At 34.3% G+C, this 16,937-nt stretch overlaps 1 protein-coding gene across 1 annotated transcript in view; it reads left to right on the top strand.

Annotated features, from left to right (window-relative positions):
- Nucleotides 1-16,937, top strand: part of LOC100892154 (rho GTPase-activating protein 35) — a 130,288-nt gene that overhangs the window by 86,932 nt on the left and 26,419 nt on the right. The window contains exons 30-35 of the mRNA XM_030993067.1: nucleotides 1,409-1,474; nucleotides 1,983-2,051; nucleotides 3,380-3,436; nucleotides 5,953-6,030; nucleotides 8,923-8,997; nucleotides 13,403-13,474. Of these exons, the coding sequence (XP_030848927.1) occupies nucleotides 1,409-1,474; nucleotides 1,983-2,051; nucleotides 3,380-3,436; nucleotides 5,953-6,030; nucleotides 8,923-8,997; nucleotides 13,403-13,474 (417 nt within the window). The remainder of the gene's footprint in view (nucleotides 1-1,408; nucleotides 1,475-1,982; nucleotides 2,052-3,379; nucleotides 3,437-5,952; nucleotides 6,031-8,922; nucleotides 8,998-13,402; nucleotides 13,475-16,937) is intronic.

The raw sequence follows: 16,937 nt of genomic DNA, 5'->3' as shown, positions 1-16,937 counted from the left end.
ATATATATATAGCTGAAAGATATTTGCTTTGACTTTCTGTGGCTCATAGACGAAATAGGAATGGTCTGAATTGTTCTTTGTAATCTGAATGCACTGCAGACATATTTTTGCAGTATTTTGAAGGATAAAATGCATCCATTATTCCAAATATACTTAGTAGCTCAGTAGATAGACATGACGCACACAGAGGTGCATGAGATCACAAGATTAAGATTCATATAAGGTCTTATATCGTATATGCATTTTCATGTCAAGTTTATTTGGCGAGTGGTCTATTGAAGCTCGTTAGTGGTGCATGAGTTCACATGATTAAGATTCATATAAGGTCTTATATGGTATATGCTTTTTCATGTCCAGTTTATTTGGAGAACGGTCTATAGAAGCTCTTTAGTGGTGCTAGAGTTTACATTATTAAGATTCTTATAAGGTCTCGTATCGTGCATTTTCATGACCAGTTTATTTGGAGAGAGGTCCATGGAAGCCTTTATGAGGTGCATGCCTTCACATGAATAAGATTCATATATTCACCCTCAAGTCCACTTTCTTATGAGAGATATCCATATAAGCTCATATATATGCACTGTCTTGTACACGAATTGTATGTAAGCATGTGAGGCAGAACAATTTGTTCCATAGGGTCCTATGGGAATACTGATATGATATTTTTCATCTGGTGATGCAACAATTATATTGGCATCATTTAACATGTGCTTTGTTTCTCTAAAGACATAGGGCTTAGATTTATTGGTTATGTCAAGGGTTATGGTTAGGTCATCCATGATTTAAGTTAAACAAAAAGTGGTTAGTGTTAGGGGCTGCATAATTATTGATTGGATCATGCTTTATTTTTTGGTTGTGAAAACATTTTGAAACTCCAATCAATGTCTTTTCCACTGAAATGCACGTTTTGAACTGTACCTTGAATGACTTTAAAAAAAAATCTTCTGAAAATAAGCTTTTTCTGATAAAAATAATCTGTACAAACTCAGATATTTTTCCTGTCGTGAATATGTCTACACACGCACTGTTATAATGTTATAGAAATTTTGCTGCTCCCAGCTACATGGACAGTGTGCCATATCAGTTTATCATTTATGATAATTATATATAACCTTATTATAAAGTGCTTAATTCATCATTTTTACAAAAAAAAAAAATGGAAGATAGAGAGAGAGAGAGAAAGAAAGAGAGAGGGAGACTATTTCACTATTACTACTATTGCTTCAAATACTAGTGCTGCAACTACTTCTATTCCTACTACTACTTCCACATCACTACTTCTACTTCCACTGATGATTTGATTGCCTTAAATTTTTTTTTTGTGTGTGTCAATATGCCTATGGTGGAAGCTTCTTGCATGTTGATGGGAAGATCGTACATTGATGCTCTGATTTCTTTTTGTTTACAGGATTGTACGGCGTTGTTAATAAGCCAGCTAAGAGCCCCAAACCCAAACTTATGCCGAAACCTGATGGTGCGTGTCTTGTCATTTTATCATCTTTCTTCTCTCATTTACATATGTATGTAGCTAGAGGGCGACATATCGTTGTCTCTTTTATGAACCGACTAATCTGTACATTTAATATACAGTTATTTTCATGTAAAATTTATCTTCGGAAATTAATCACCTGAACAATTGCATTAACATTTTTGAGGATTCCATTTTCTCATGATATCCTGAAATGCAAGTTTTCACGCATTACGAGTCGACTTTAAAAAAACCCTTAACCATTTACAGTCAAACCTGTTTTAGTGACTACCTGTCTACAAGAGCACTTTTTTTGTTTCCCTTGAAAATGGTTTCTCATTAAAAAATGTGCTAAAGGAACCTGTCTACCAAGACCACCTGTCTGCAAAGACCACTTTTTGTGTTTCCATTGGGCGGTCGCTATAGACAGGTTTGACTGTATAAGAAATTGTTTTGCATGTATATTATAAGAAGCAAATTTTTCCTAACTTAAAATCTTTTCCCATGTGTGCAGCAGTATACGGAACTGTGAACAAGCCACCCAAACCTTCTCCATTCTCGACCCAAGGAACTGAACTTCAGGGTTCGTCAATCATTGATTTCTTTGACTCCATCTTCAAACCCACAATGCATTGCCAGAGAAACTTGATCAGAATTCCATTAGTCTGGGACAATTCCTTAAATAAGATACAAATATAAGAAAGGGAGTGGCATTTTTTTCCCTCTCGTTGAACTTGTTGGTTTGACTGAGGTATTCATAAAAGCATGGTTTTTGCTGGTTTTCTAGTTGCGAATGAAGAATAATATTGCCAATTTGAAGATTCTTCCAGTAGTTCTGACAAAAACATGTACACACTTATCATGTATATATGAACATGAAAAATGCATTTTTTTGCAACGATATTCCTTTAGGTATTAATACAAGCATGGTATCTGCTGGATTTCTAGCAGTGAATGAAAAATAAAATTGCCAATTACAAGACCTGTAGTTCTGACAAACATGTACACACTTTGCATGTTTATGAACATGAAAAATGCAATTTATACCAGGGTATGAATTCCTTAAAGTTGTTCTGGTAATGTATTCATTTGATTTTGAGGTTGATTTTGCGTTTTCTTCATTGATCATATCTTTATTTCTTCCTTATTTTTGTTCATTGGTATGGTTCACCTTTGTACATGAGCATCTCAACATCATGAATCTGCCATGTTATATACCGGTACATCTCTAGATCAAATCTTTTGCTAAGCAAAATTGGAAAAAGGAAAGAAAATCACTCTCTATATGTTGCAGAAATTTACATTTTGCACACAAACAAAATAATAAATATATATGCAAATATGTATGATTGAGAGATTGAATGCATTTACTTATGATAATGCAGCAATTTATATTGCAAATTTGTTTCCATTTATTTCAAGACATACTGTTGAAGGAGAAACCAAGAAAAAGCAAAGGTTTTCATTTAGATTAGATGTTTCGGTGGTTCTCATTCACCAATGTCAAACGAAAAACAATTATGGAACTCAATCAAAGGATAATTTACATTTGCCTTTTGGAGCACTATTTTGTAACTTGATATACTGTTAGCTTCAGAATAGTTTATGTTGAGGGGGGGGGGGGGGGAAGAAAAAAAAAGAAAACAGGAAAAATGGTCAAACCAGTCAATTGAGGCCTCCCAAGGGATACAGAAAGTGGCCATTCTAGACAAGTTCTACTACACACAATTCTAACTTCAAAGAGACATAGTACATGGCCACCGAAGACAGGTGGCCTTAAGAGGGAGACATCTTTCACTGTTTTGCCTGAAAACGAGGCTGGGTTCAAACTTACATGTAGCTTGTATTGTGTGTGATGGGATGTACTTCGTTGTCCATGTGAACGTTGCTCTAGCTATTGCTTCTATGCAGGTCTTGCCGGAACCACGGGAATGTATAAGGAAACAGACCAGAGCCAAGGAAAGGAGGGTGTGTTCACATTTTCTCTTGTTGCTCTTCTTCTAAATTTGCTATTCTTTATGCACATTTTTCTAAAAACCATCAAACAAAACAAAACTAAAATAATTTTTTTTCCATGGTAGATTATTTTCATTTTTCCACTTGATGCATTATGCCCTTTTTTTTTTCTTTCTTCGTAATACCTGATTGTGCAATCAGTCACAAGTAAATCATTTCTTAAAAAACCTATCTGAGTAAAATGCAACTTTATATCAATGGAAAGCTAAATGAACGTAGAATACAAATGTAAAGGAATAACAAATATTTTACCTGTCAGTTTTGCACGAAACCAAATTAAAATCTCATTTTCCACATCCCTCCAGATTATGGGTCGACAACTTCCTATTTTCAAAGCTTAAGATTTAGAATTTTCAGAGAGCTGGTACTTTTCTGACCGACAATTTAAATAGCATTTACATGTTACTGAATATGTGATTGTAATCTATGGCTTATAAGCTTTTGTTGATATATAAATCATTTATTATTTTTAGCGCATCAGACTTGCCTTTAACTCTAACTAAATGGGATCTCAATTCTGATTGGCTACTGCTAGATTTTGGTCCTTGCATGTTGGGTTTTTGAATGATTTATCATGCACACTTTACACACTTTGTCTAATACATCCTCTCTTTAATTTGCAGTGGAAGGGACCTTTAAAAACATCATTTCTTTCAAACATTTCATTTTCAGAGTTCTCTTCTGAAGCCATCTCCTTTCTTGAAATCTTACATTTGTGTGATTTACTAAATTTCTTATTTTCTTGCAGTTTTTAGATTGTGTTTGAGATTTTTTATTAAAAAACAAAATTGTATAACCTTAATTCTTTTGAAGGTGTGATGCTATCATGTGTGAGAGTGTACAATGATTTTCCCCCTGAAATTCTCATTTCTTTCCTTCTAGCTTGTGTTGCATTTTATCCCTTCTACTCATTCAATCTTTGTTTCAAAGTCTCCTTTGCGGGAATAAGGAGCTTTTTGAGAGTGGATTTTACAGTTTTCTTGAGCTTTATTTTTAAACTTTTCTCTTGTCTCATGTTTCTGCACACATCAACTCAACTTTTTTTCTTTTACTCCTATCAAATGGAAATATAAAAAGGAGCATGTAGTTTTTGCATTTTTAGTCATCTTTAATAAGTAAAGATTAAAAAAAAAGCTGCTTTTTTTTCTTCCTGGTTGCCAATTTGGTTGGTGTTGTAAAATCTATTGCCGTGACTTTCTTGCCACTTTTACTCTTCTCCTACGGCTATCAAATGAAAATTCTGAAAAAAAAAGACTATTTAGCTCTTTGCTGGTTGCATCATGAAGATATAAATAAAGAATACACAGTGTTTTGTATGCCTAGTTGCCAAACTACTTGGGTTTTCTGTTTCAAAATCTCATTGTGCTCCAGTGACTTTATGAAGTCTTCTAAACTTGGATGCTTGTATTGTATCTTGGTATTTCATGTTCATGTTGCTAGCATCTTCAGATATAGCGTTAATTAATGGTTCTTTATACTTCTCTGCGGTTTAAATAATGACATTTATTGCACTCCAATACTCTAGAGCCTACCTGTACAGTCTACTAAATTATTCATACCTATACCAATTTTTGTAATTTTTTAAGTACATGAATGTGAAAAATTGATATGTCCCTATTCATATCCTTAAGAATTTAACATATTAAAACATACATCTAAAAGTATTCAGCAAAGGCCCTAATTCGACAAGTCCACTTTAATTTCTTGAGTTATGGACAAACTAAAAGAACATCAAATTTACAATGGGTATTAATACTTAAGTTGTTATTACTGTATGCTTTATCTAGTTCTGAGCAGTTGCTATAAAACATAGTTTCTTATGAAAGCTATACCAAAAAAAGAAATGTTCGCTTAAACAGCTTTTCTACTGTATGTTTACTTTCAATGTGGGCTTCTCTGCTCTCCTCATAAATGTGTGCTTACTGTTGTTCTAAATATAACAAATAATTAGCAAGGGAAATGGGTTTCTTGCCATATATTCAAATGCATCATTTCTGAAATACAGCTCTGACAATTTTGTTCGTAAATAACTTAGTTTCAGTATTCATAATATACCTATAAATCTGTGAGATGGTAAGTAGACATGATTAAATTCATTATTTCTGCTCATGATCAAATAATACATACACAAGTGAAAAATGAATGAATTGCTTAAATCTAAACTTATGACTTACCGCATGTACTTTCTTTTATATATTTTATTTTATTAAGAAAAATGTTCTATTTAATTTAAGTGTTTATGACAAGAGAAGCTATGTTTACATGTTACTTGCAGAAAATACGAAAATTTAATTAAATATACCAACTAATTCTCTCTACTCTACTTGCATTATATTTATCTAAAAAAAAGATTGTATAACAAATGAACTATTCTTAGTTGTTATTTTGGAAACAACACACCATTAACAGAAGGCAGTTATATAATTGACCTTTGACCTTTTTTAAAACTTGACTTTGTTTCCTTGTAGATCTATATGGCACTGTAGACAAGTCTCGTAAGACCAAAGAAGAACCGCAATCAGTTGACGTTTCGGCACAACCAGAGGGTGCGGTTTCTAATATGACATCACTTTTTTTTGTGCTCATATATAATATGAATGATGCCTTAAAATTGCAGTTTTAGAAATTAGTTGCACATAACATGCGCTGACTTAATAGCTCGTATTAACATTGGAAACTTAGCCATCTCCTGAGAGACTAAAGGGCAGTAATGCATGTACTTGTAATTTTTTAACCTGTCGTGGTATAGTGGGTACGTCACCGGACTGTGGATCACATGGTTCGTGGGGCGAGTCCCGTCGCGGCACTTACGCCCTTTGGCAAGACATTCATCTACATTTGCCACTCTTCACTCAGGTGATGTAAATGAGTACCTGGTAGGAAGAAATTCCTTGAATGACAGAGCACGTCATCAGGGTAGCTCGGCTAAGGGCAGGGTGTAGCCCAGGGCCTAGGAACATTAGTATTAAGCGCTTTATTAGTCTTCTGCAAGGAGTTTATACCCTCCTTTCTCTCAATGAACATGTTAAATATGTATTAATCTTTATGTACACAGCTCGGAGTACTGCTTCCTATTTCAATATACCTAACACTAAGACGCATTATGATAATATCACTAATCCATATTGCAGTAGCACTTATCTTGATCAACTATTGTTTTGGTAATTTCCCTATGAACTCATTTTCTACATCAATTTCTTTCTCTGACTACTATTTTAATTCTTCAATTGATCTTTCTTTTCGATACTCAATATAAAGTGCCCGAGTCTCTCAAGCATGTTTGGTATTTAATCTTTTTTCATTCTCTATTGAATATTACTTTCAATATATTGTTCACTCATCTGCTTGCTGGAAAGAAAAAAAGAATTACTAACAAAGACGTATAGCTGTACTCACTCATTTTGATGCCCTTGATCTGTTTAGTTTTCTTTTAATACCTGTCTATAATTCTTCTTTGTTTCTCTTTCCTCTCTCTCTCTGTCTTCCTTTTTCTCTGTCTTTCTTTCTCTTGGTTCTATTGTCTACTCTTTTGAATTACTCCTATGATTTATTCCTATTAATTTATTTGCATAAAGTTGCTTGCAATAATCATTATTTGCATAGGTCATTAAAGCTATGGTCACAAATTAGAGCAGCGACCGACCGATCAGTAGCCTGCTCGGTCGCTGCTGGAATTAGGCATCGCCCAGCGATTAGTTCGGTGCCCGGGCGGCGACCGCCCAGGCACCGAGCGTATTTTGGGCGGCGAGTGAAAAGTGGGCAGGCGCCGCCCAAATTTTAACTCCGCGCTAAAACTTCAGCGGCGACCGAGCGATGCCCTAACAACGAGCGGTGACTGGCCGGTCGCCGCTCGGTGGCCGGGCAGCCGCCGGGCAGATTTGGTTAAAAACTCGCCGCTCGGCCGCCGAGCAGGCTACTTTTGGGTAATGTGACCATAGCATAAGCTTCTGATCTAATTAGGCATTCTCAATAATAAATATACAAATAAATGAATAAATCATAGATAAATCATAAGTTTTTACAAAATTGAATAATGAATAAATGAATTAATACTTGAATATATTAGAAATAAATATGGAATAGAAAATAAATATAAAATAAATAAATTGATAAATATTCTAAATAAATAATGGGTAAATTAATAAATAATTAATTATAATGCATGTATTGTAATCAAGTCATTATGACCTTCCTTGTTCAATGTCCGTTAAATTCTCTTGGGGTCCCTCAAAAATTTGAAACGATGCATGTCCAAATTTTAGTTTTAGTGAATAGATCTTTCTCACATGTAGCTCCCATGACAGTTTGTATGTACATGTAGACACAGTATCTTGAATTTTACATTCTTTCCAATCTTGCTAAATCATTTCCTACAACTATTTTGTTAGAAATATAGTTGATTGAAACTCTAACTTGCTATATTAAGGCTTGATATTTCATTATTTGTTTTTCTATCCTAAATCCTAACCTTCCTAACCTTCATCACTTCTTCATGAGCTGTTATTGTTTAATCAATTTATTTTAGAAAATCATTGAAATTTGCCTACTAACAATAAATTACAGTATTCATAAATGGAATAGCCTCTAATTTTGTTGAGGGGTATGTATATATGGATGGATATATATACATTCACGTACCGATTCAAACATCGATATATGCAGTGTATATGCATGTCTTTGCATGCAATGACATTCAAAAAAAAAATGTATGTTTTTTTAGATGTACAAGTACATCTTACTTGTAGTCATAGACTTCTTCACATGTATCATTGCAATTATGAAGCCAAACAAAGAAGGCAGAATTGTGTCTCATTATATGACTTAATTTTAGAAGAAGGTGGTATGAAAGCAAAAGTTAGTTGCTCCAGATGAATGAAAAAAAGAAAAGATAGTAAAACTGATCAAACACAAAACAAACCAAACCAGTAAGAACCAACTTCACACACTTTCTGCACTGGATATGGCTTAGCTAGTTGGTCTCAATAACTTGTGATTCAGAGCCTTAAAAATTATGCCATGAGAAGAAAAAATTTCTGCACTCACTGTATCCATTTCAGATTCATGACTGGACTACGTTTGGTGCTAGGAATTTCTAAAAGCGAAAAGAAGGTTTAAAATCATTTAAATTGGCAACACAATGAGAGATTAAAAATCATTGTTTTTCAATCAAAATTTGACATTTTCATCTTACCCAGGCACGCATATTGCTTTCAGAGACATTACATTTTATTTTCAACAATGTAACAATAGAAGTAAAATGTTATTGCTGCCAATGTGACGAACAGTATCAATTGTGATCAATTTCGGCCAGAAAAATAAAACCTGTCCTGAAAAGGTCATTATTTGTTCCAAGGTAGATTTGTAAGCCTGTGAATCATACGATTGTGAAATCATCTTCAAGCAGATAATGAATATTTAATGTTTGTTCATGACTGTAGACATGTATGCGGTGGTTGACAGGCAACGCAAGCCGGCCGAGCAAAAGCCGTCTCCGGATGAGCCTCCCCCAGACGGTCTGTTTAGATCTTCATTTTGATTTGTAGTCGCATTAATCTCTTACAATGTAGTTCTTTACCTTCATCTAATCTCACTTTAAGTTATCACATAGCAACTTTATCTCTCTGTTATATATAACATCCTCAGTTTAGAATAGACGTTGATGTGATGCTATCTATACTTGCAAGTACAGTTCTAATTTTAGCACTTTCTCAGTATAGCCACTTGATAACTATAGGTAAATACATGTATATTGACAGTGACACTAGCTGTCTCAAGCTAGTAAGTACTGGTTTCAACTGGTTTCAACTGGTTGGAACTGGTTGAAACTGGTTTATTTATATGTCACTCAAAGCTACATGTACAGTACATGAATACTGGATGATTGTAGAACCGACATGTATTTTACACTGACACTGATGTTCACCAGGGCATCGTTTCACAAAACCGTCATAAGTACAAGTTCAAAGATATCCTATTCAAACGCATAAAATGAAATTAACTTGTGTTTGAATGAGATTTTGCAGAACTTGTAAATATGTCAGTTTCACAAAACGCTGTCCAGTAGCACATGGTTTTCCTTGAGATTTTGCCAACACTTTTGGCACTGATCACTTGATGCACGTACATATGGACTGTGTTTTGCACTTGTGTAATTTGACTCCTTCAATACACTGGGTAAAACGTGCACCAGATGAATCGGCAGGTTTTGTTCTCATACTTTTTTTCTTCTATCTCACTTTATCCTTTTTTGTATGATATCGAGAAGAATGCATGATGTGTGGTAATTTCTTGTAGCTTGTTAGCTGTATATTACCACATAACACCTTAACGTATAATATACTCTTTACATACAGTCAAACCTGTCTATAGCGACTGCCCAAGGGAAACATAAAAACTAGTCTCTGTAGGCAGGTGGTCTTTGTAGACAGGTTCCTTTAGTACATGTTTCAATGAGAAACAATTTTCAAGGGAAACAAAACGTGGTCTTTATAGACAGGTGGTCACTAAAGCAGGTTTGACTGTACTTACATACTTGTAAAAATGCTTGTAAAATGTTGAGAATTCATCTTTAATGTCCGTGTACCTACAAACTTTGACCTTTATCAAATTAAGGTGGGGAGTCAGTGTACGGTGTTGTCGACAAGAAGCGTGACAGAAAGGCGGCCAATAGGAATTTAGGTGGTCGCATTGTAGACAGACCCGCTGAAGTCCCTGAAGATTCTGGTTTTGGTGGTAATTTAATTTGATTTCAATTTCAACAAACCAAGAAGAAGAAAAAAAATCATGCAGCATTCATCAAACTTTCTTTTCTAAAGATCAAATGTATTCTATGAAGTCTTAGGCTGAAAACTAAGCAATCAAGCACTAGTATAATTATAGAGAAAAGGCAGAGGGTGTCACCTGCTTGAAAGAGAGAGTGAGAGAGAGAGAGGTCGAGATGCAATATGTATATATATAAGTTCACCTGTTGCATTTAAAGCATGAAACTTTTCTTCTCCATTTTATATCTAACTATCTATCATCACTGCCTGCCCATTTTAAATATTATGAACATAATACATCAAGTTCTGTTCTGCTATTTAAATTTTAGTTTAAATTTGATTTTAAATTTCAAGCACTCATTAGTTCTTTTAATACACTTGTACTATTGCTTTAAATTGCTATCTTGTTCCTTTTTACTCTGCATACAATTCTGTTGCAACCTTAAATCCATTTAGAGCAAATATAGAAATAGGAGGCGAGTTGGCTCAATCGGTAAAGCGTCTGCCTGACGAACTAAAGATCCCGGGTTCAATTCCCACCTAGGTGGATGACTGAAGCCTGCGTTGTGAGTTAACGTGCCCCTCCCCTTGTTCATAGACGCAGGCTATGTTAAGTGGAAAACACTCCGTCCCTCGGATAGGACGTTAAATGAAGGCCCCGTGTAGAGAACAGTCACTACCTTTGCACGTTAAGAACCCACTTCACTATTCGTATAAGAGTAGGGGGAAACCCCGGTGTAGTTGTGCACCTGCACACACCCCAGTATAGTACGATAATACTCTGTAAAGAGGTCTGTACGCAAAATGGAAGAAGAAGAAAGAGTAAAAAAGAGTTATATATAGAGAGAGAGAGAGAGAGAAGAGAAGAGAGAGATATGAGGTTGAGAGAGGAGAGTCCCTTATTCTCAGATACTCTTTATTTACTATCTAATTTCTTTTGGAAACCTCAACTTTATTTCAGTATTTCTACTTCATTTGCTATCCACCTGCTTTCACATACATCCCTATGAGTTTCATGTATTCTTTTCATTTTTTTCTTCAAATTCTGCAAAGTTTCTTGCGAAACAAAGTACACCATGAAAATTTAGAATATCCCTTGAGATGCATTTTAGAATTATTCTCATCATAGTATAGCCTGTCACATAATCACCTGGAAAAAAAAGGATATTTGCTTCTGTTAATAGTGAGAGAATCTAATTTTCATGTACACATTATTGAGTGTGCTATGAACTTCGGCCAGAAGTCAGACATTCGTTTAACAACTGAATTATTCATATCTTTACTAATTTTTGTAATTTTAGAATTGATATGTCCCGATATATAGTTTTTGAGAATGTGACATATTACAGCTGAAAATTATACAAAATAGACTGTATTCCTAATTTTTCTGTGACAGGTATGAGTCAGACAAGGATGGCTGTGCCTGAGAAAACCAGTTTCCAAACCAGTTCATAGGCATTCAAGATATAGTTAAAGTTGCTCATGCATCGGTTTATAGAGGGCAGCAAATGGGCGTACACATGGGAGTGTCATACCCGTTGGCTCAGTGCTATGTAGTGATCGCCAAGTTGCCCACTTCACAAACGACTATATACCCACACATGAACATCTTTTAAATGCAAAAACTATTACAGTACCATTATCTAAAACTTATGCCAACACTGGTTCTTAATTATTCGCCCATGCACTGTTGCTGTTAGTATATACTACATTTATCTGTACACTTCTTGGTGTTCCTATAATGTTAAGAAACTATGTCTGTCTTTCTCACAATGCATCTTGTATGATCGTTTTATGACATACAGGTTAACAATTCTTTTTTAAACCTCATGATATTTTTACCTTGTAAGACATTTCTCGGATTTCTTATATTTCTGCTTTACTCATTGATATGTCTGAATATTAACATTGCATTGTTTCAGTCGACATTGTCATGGTTAACACTGTCTTGCATGCGAGTAATGTACACATACCCTTTTTAAGCTGTTGAATGTTTTAATGTTACTAACAAATATGCCTTAAAACATTAAATGATTGAACCCTCTTTTTCAAATTAAGGATTAATGATTTTTTTTCTTTGTTATGATGTATTGGTAAGTATATGTAATTGTGCTATCTGCTAAAGTGATTTCTTGTTGTATGATATGTGTTCTGGGGGGTGTTTCACAAAGATCCTAAGTAGAACTTAACTCTAAGTTGGACTTAAAAATTATGGACAGCCATTGGAGTCTTTAAATGAAATATATTCAAAAGCAGAAATTCAAGTATTTTAGACTTTTTATTAATTCCACATCCAGAACATGAAATCTCCTTGATGATAGAAAATATGAATGATTTCAATAAACAATGAATGCCTTTCAAAATAACTTTTACAAAATATTTTCAAAGATGCTAATGGCTTTCCATATTTTTTAAGTCCAACTTAGAGATAAGTTCAACATAGGATCTTTGTGAAACACCCCCCAGATACCATGCATTGTATTGCATGTTTGATTTGAGCCAAAATGTGTTTGAATTCACCTAAAAACAGACATCAAACAAATTTCAGATAGGACTTTCATAGGCCTGTTATCCCCCATATCTGAGGACTCCACTGCCCATGGAATAAATGAAAGTCTTATGTGATGGCATTGCAAAAGACTTGTGGAGTCATCGGGTCATCACGTCAGGTTGGGTGGTCACGTTACCCGACCTTTTGTGAAAACGGGCCCGTTCATACACTTGAAGTCAGGGTAATGTTTGTGAATCTACAAATCTCATCTACAAATGGTCTTGTCCAATTTACTTCACACTTTGTGAAAACCCTACAGCAAATGTACGAAAGGCTGCATTGTTCATGTGCATCTTCATATAATCTTCTGCTTTAGTTTCACAAAAGGTCTTGTATTGCGACCACCCGACTGGACGCGATGACTTGCTGATTCAAAGTTAGCCTTCTCAATAGTACATGTATATACAAAGTGAAAGACTAAAAATGCTAATAAATAGACGTGAAACCTCACAATTAAAAAAAAAATCAACGAAACAGGATCAAGAAATCTGCTGCTTTGTTACTACCTATTTTCCATCCGTACAAATGAGGGTACACACAAAAAGGCTTAATGTTCGGTTAAAATGCTTGTCGTTTTTACATGTTAGTTTGTGTCTTTGTAAACAGGTCTTTACGCGGCAGTAGACAGGGGGTTCAGGACGTCCACGCCAGATACGAATCGCCCTATGGAAGGCTCAGGTTAGTCCCATTAGTTCATTTTTGTGTTTGTGAAGAAAGAAAAAAGTGAGTTGAGTGTGACTAGCCAAAGAAAACTCATAAAGAGGTCTTTAAAAATGGAATTATTACCTCTCAGGAAGTTGTGCCTGTAATAGAAAATAGTGATCAAGGAATCTACTTTCCTTTTTTAATTTAAAAAAAAATCCCTCTCTCATCTCTCTGTCTTGGTTTTTCCCTCTCTTGTTCTCTATTTCTCTCTCTCTCTCTCACTCTTTCTCTGGTGAAGGTTCATTAATGAGGACTTAAAAATTTAAATAAGTTGTAGCCCTTGTATCATGAAACATAGTAAACAAATTCACAGAGACTGAGCTGACTCTATTGTTCAACATTTGTTATGATAAGCATTCAGCTCGGACATCTTGTTGTCTCTTCCAAATTTGTTACTTAACCTTTTTGACTAAAAACCATATTTGTGTAAATGTATGTATAACCTTCCATGTTAATATTACATTATATGTTGATGTCGCTTCTTTCATTTCATGTTTGTGCATTCTACCACAGCAGGTTATTAGATGTTTAACTTTGAAGTAAAGTCCATATTATGATCAACAAACATCCAAATGTTTTATTACATTATATGTTCACTGCTTCATGAGTTTCATCTTCTTACATTATTTACACTTGTGTGGGTGGGTGTGTGTGTATATGTGTATAGGGTTATGGTCTTGAGTAAAAATTATATTTGTTTGCGTACATCTATGTGCATCGATCCTTCCATGTTAATATTTCATTATATGTACACTGCTTCACAAGTCTCATCTTCCTACATTTTTTACATGTGGGTGTGTGTGTGTGTGTGTGTGTGTGTATAGGGTTAGGGTTAGGGTCGTTGACTACCGGTAAAAATCATTTTTGCTTGTGTACATCTATGTGTATCCTTCCATGTTAATATTACATTATATGTTCACTGCTTCACAAGTTTCATCTTTATACATTCTTTACATGTGTGTGGGTGGATGGGTGTATGTATGTGTGGGTGAGTGTGTGAATGTGTGTGGGTGCACAGGCAAGTGGGTTGGTACCGAGAACACTCATAAGAACTGCATCTTTGCTTTGAAGACCACTTGCAAAATGAGGATGTCCTCGGTTGGAGAACACCGCAAATTGTTTAAAATTTGAGACCCTTTTTTTTATAGGTACAGTTATTTAATTGCTTTATTTGCACAGAAAACAAAATAGGTCTGTGGTTATGCAGTCAATTTCTAGATCAAAATTGATGCATTATATTTCTACAAAATTGAGTGTTCTGGAATATGTAATAAGATACTGATTTGTAGTACGCGTCCTCAATTTTCAGCACAGACGTGTATGTGAGGTGTGTGTGTGTCATGTATTTGTCACTCTTGCTCTGCATATTATGTTGATGTCGCTTCTTTCATTTTATGTTTGTGCATTCTACCACAGCATGTTATTAGATGTTTAACTTTGATGTTTAACTTTGAAGTAAAATCCATATTATGAGCAACAAACATTCAGATGTTTTACTAATTATATTATTATGTTTGGGGAAAAACAAAATATTACATGCAGCATTTAAAGGGAGTATTATCGATTAGTTTGGATTTTGTGGCTGTCCCTATAGTATTGAACTCACATTTTGTGAGAGATTTAAGTTTGAAATGTTGAATACTTCCTCTTGAATACACTGGATGCAACCCATTTAACAACATATAAAGGCAACTTTACAATGCAAACTCTTTGTTTTGTATGTTGGTTGTTTCTTTTAAATTATTTGTGCAATGGGACAGGGAAAACTTGTATTGAGTGTAGTTGCATGATAAAACTAGATCAACATTTAAGAATAAAGGGAAATGCAATTCTCATTTACATTACATTAACTTGCATGTAAACGTTTAAAAAAAAGTTAAAGATCTATCTGTACAACAGAATTCCAATCACATCCATTTGCAACAAAAAGCGTTATTTATTTGCAAAAGAACTTATCACATATTAAAGTCTCTAGTTTATAGCCTACATGTATCTTAGCTACATCTAAAAAATATGCTCTTATTTTTTAAACACCTCCACAAAATAAATCATGCATCAATTCCAATTATTTTGTTTGCTTCTTACTTTATGATAACAATGATACTTGATAGCTGTTTATAGATAATATTTTTTCTCCAGTTTTTAAAAGCATTATACATTAATAAGCAAGAACAAACATCACAATATACACAGATTGTGAGTTTATTTAGAAGTTCAAAGACATGGTATGAACTATGTGCGTGAAATGACAAAATGAGTACTGTTATTGTTGCATCTCTGAAACATTAACCTCTTTTACATATTGCAAAATGAATATCTAAACTAAGAAAGGAAGGATTGGCAATCCTTTCTCTCTTATTTTATATAATCATATTATGTGTATGTAAAATAGGTTGAAAGTAATAACGGTCATGCTGCTTAAAAATCACTTGAAATATTTGTGTGTATATTGTGTTAAACTTTAATTACAAAATAGTTATACAAAAGAGAATACAAAATAATGTTTAAAAGCTGAAAAATATTGAAAAGTTATGGCTTAAGCTACGGTCACCAATGTTCATACGAACAATGTGTTCGTATGAATCTCCCTGTTTTTCCATGGTCTTCCCGAATGTCCATGGTCTGAAAATCGTTTGTACGGCGTTCGTAGCAGTTCGTAAAGGCATTTGTGACCGAGGCTTTAAGGAATATAGGTGTTTTTTTTTCTGTTCACATTCTGCAAATTATGTTATGATATTTTGATTCCTATGAGTTGACATTTTCTTTGAGTAAGCTGAAATAACTAACACACATTAAAATGCATTAAATTTAAGTTTTATGCTCACATATTGCAGTATATGTATATGAATTTATCACATATAAACCTTCACATGTCAAAACTGCCTTCAATCAAGCGCAAGTAAAACACACTAAAATGCAACAGTTGTAGGTGTTATTTGCTTGTCATTCTTGGTCAGTAAAGATGTAGCATCACCATCATTATTACATGTATAATGATCATATGAATTAATGTTGCCTTCAACGAAGCATAACTAAATATAACACACTAAAATGCATCATTTTAATTTATGCATAAAAGAAAAGGTCACCATTATTTGCCACAGCTTTAGCAGGTTGTTCACTTTCACACTGTGCGATAAAAAAGACCAGTTTAGAGATAGCATACGTACAAATGACCCCTGCATAGCCGCAGATCTTTTAAAACATGGAGAAGTCCCACTTTGTGCATTTAAGATTGAACACTGCCAAAGTAATTGAAGAGCCTTATGAATAACTTTTGTTTGTGGTCTCAAAATTAACACTTCCACCTGTTTATCATATATTGATATACCATTGGTGCATAAATTAATGATTACATAACTTTCATGAACTGGTATGCAGTATTCTTCTTAATGGGTCTTTAATTTTTTGCAAATAACCTTATCTGGCCTTGCGC

The sequence above is a fragment of the Strongylocentrotus purpuratus genome, unplaced genomic scaffold, assembly GCF_000002235.5.
Source record: "Strongylocentrotus purpuratus isolate Spur 01 unplaced genomic scaffold, Spur_5.0 spur5_scaffold_20, whole genome shotgun sequence".
Classification (NCBI taxonomy): Eukaryota; Metazoa; Echinodermata; class Echinoidea; order Camarodonta; family Strongylocentrotidae; genus Strongylocentrotus; species Strongylocentrotus purpuratus.
This window is presented reverse-complemented; position numbering and strand designations above follow the sequence as displayed.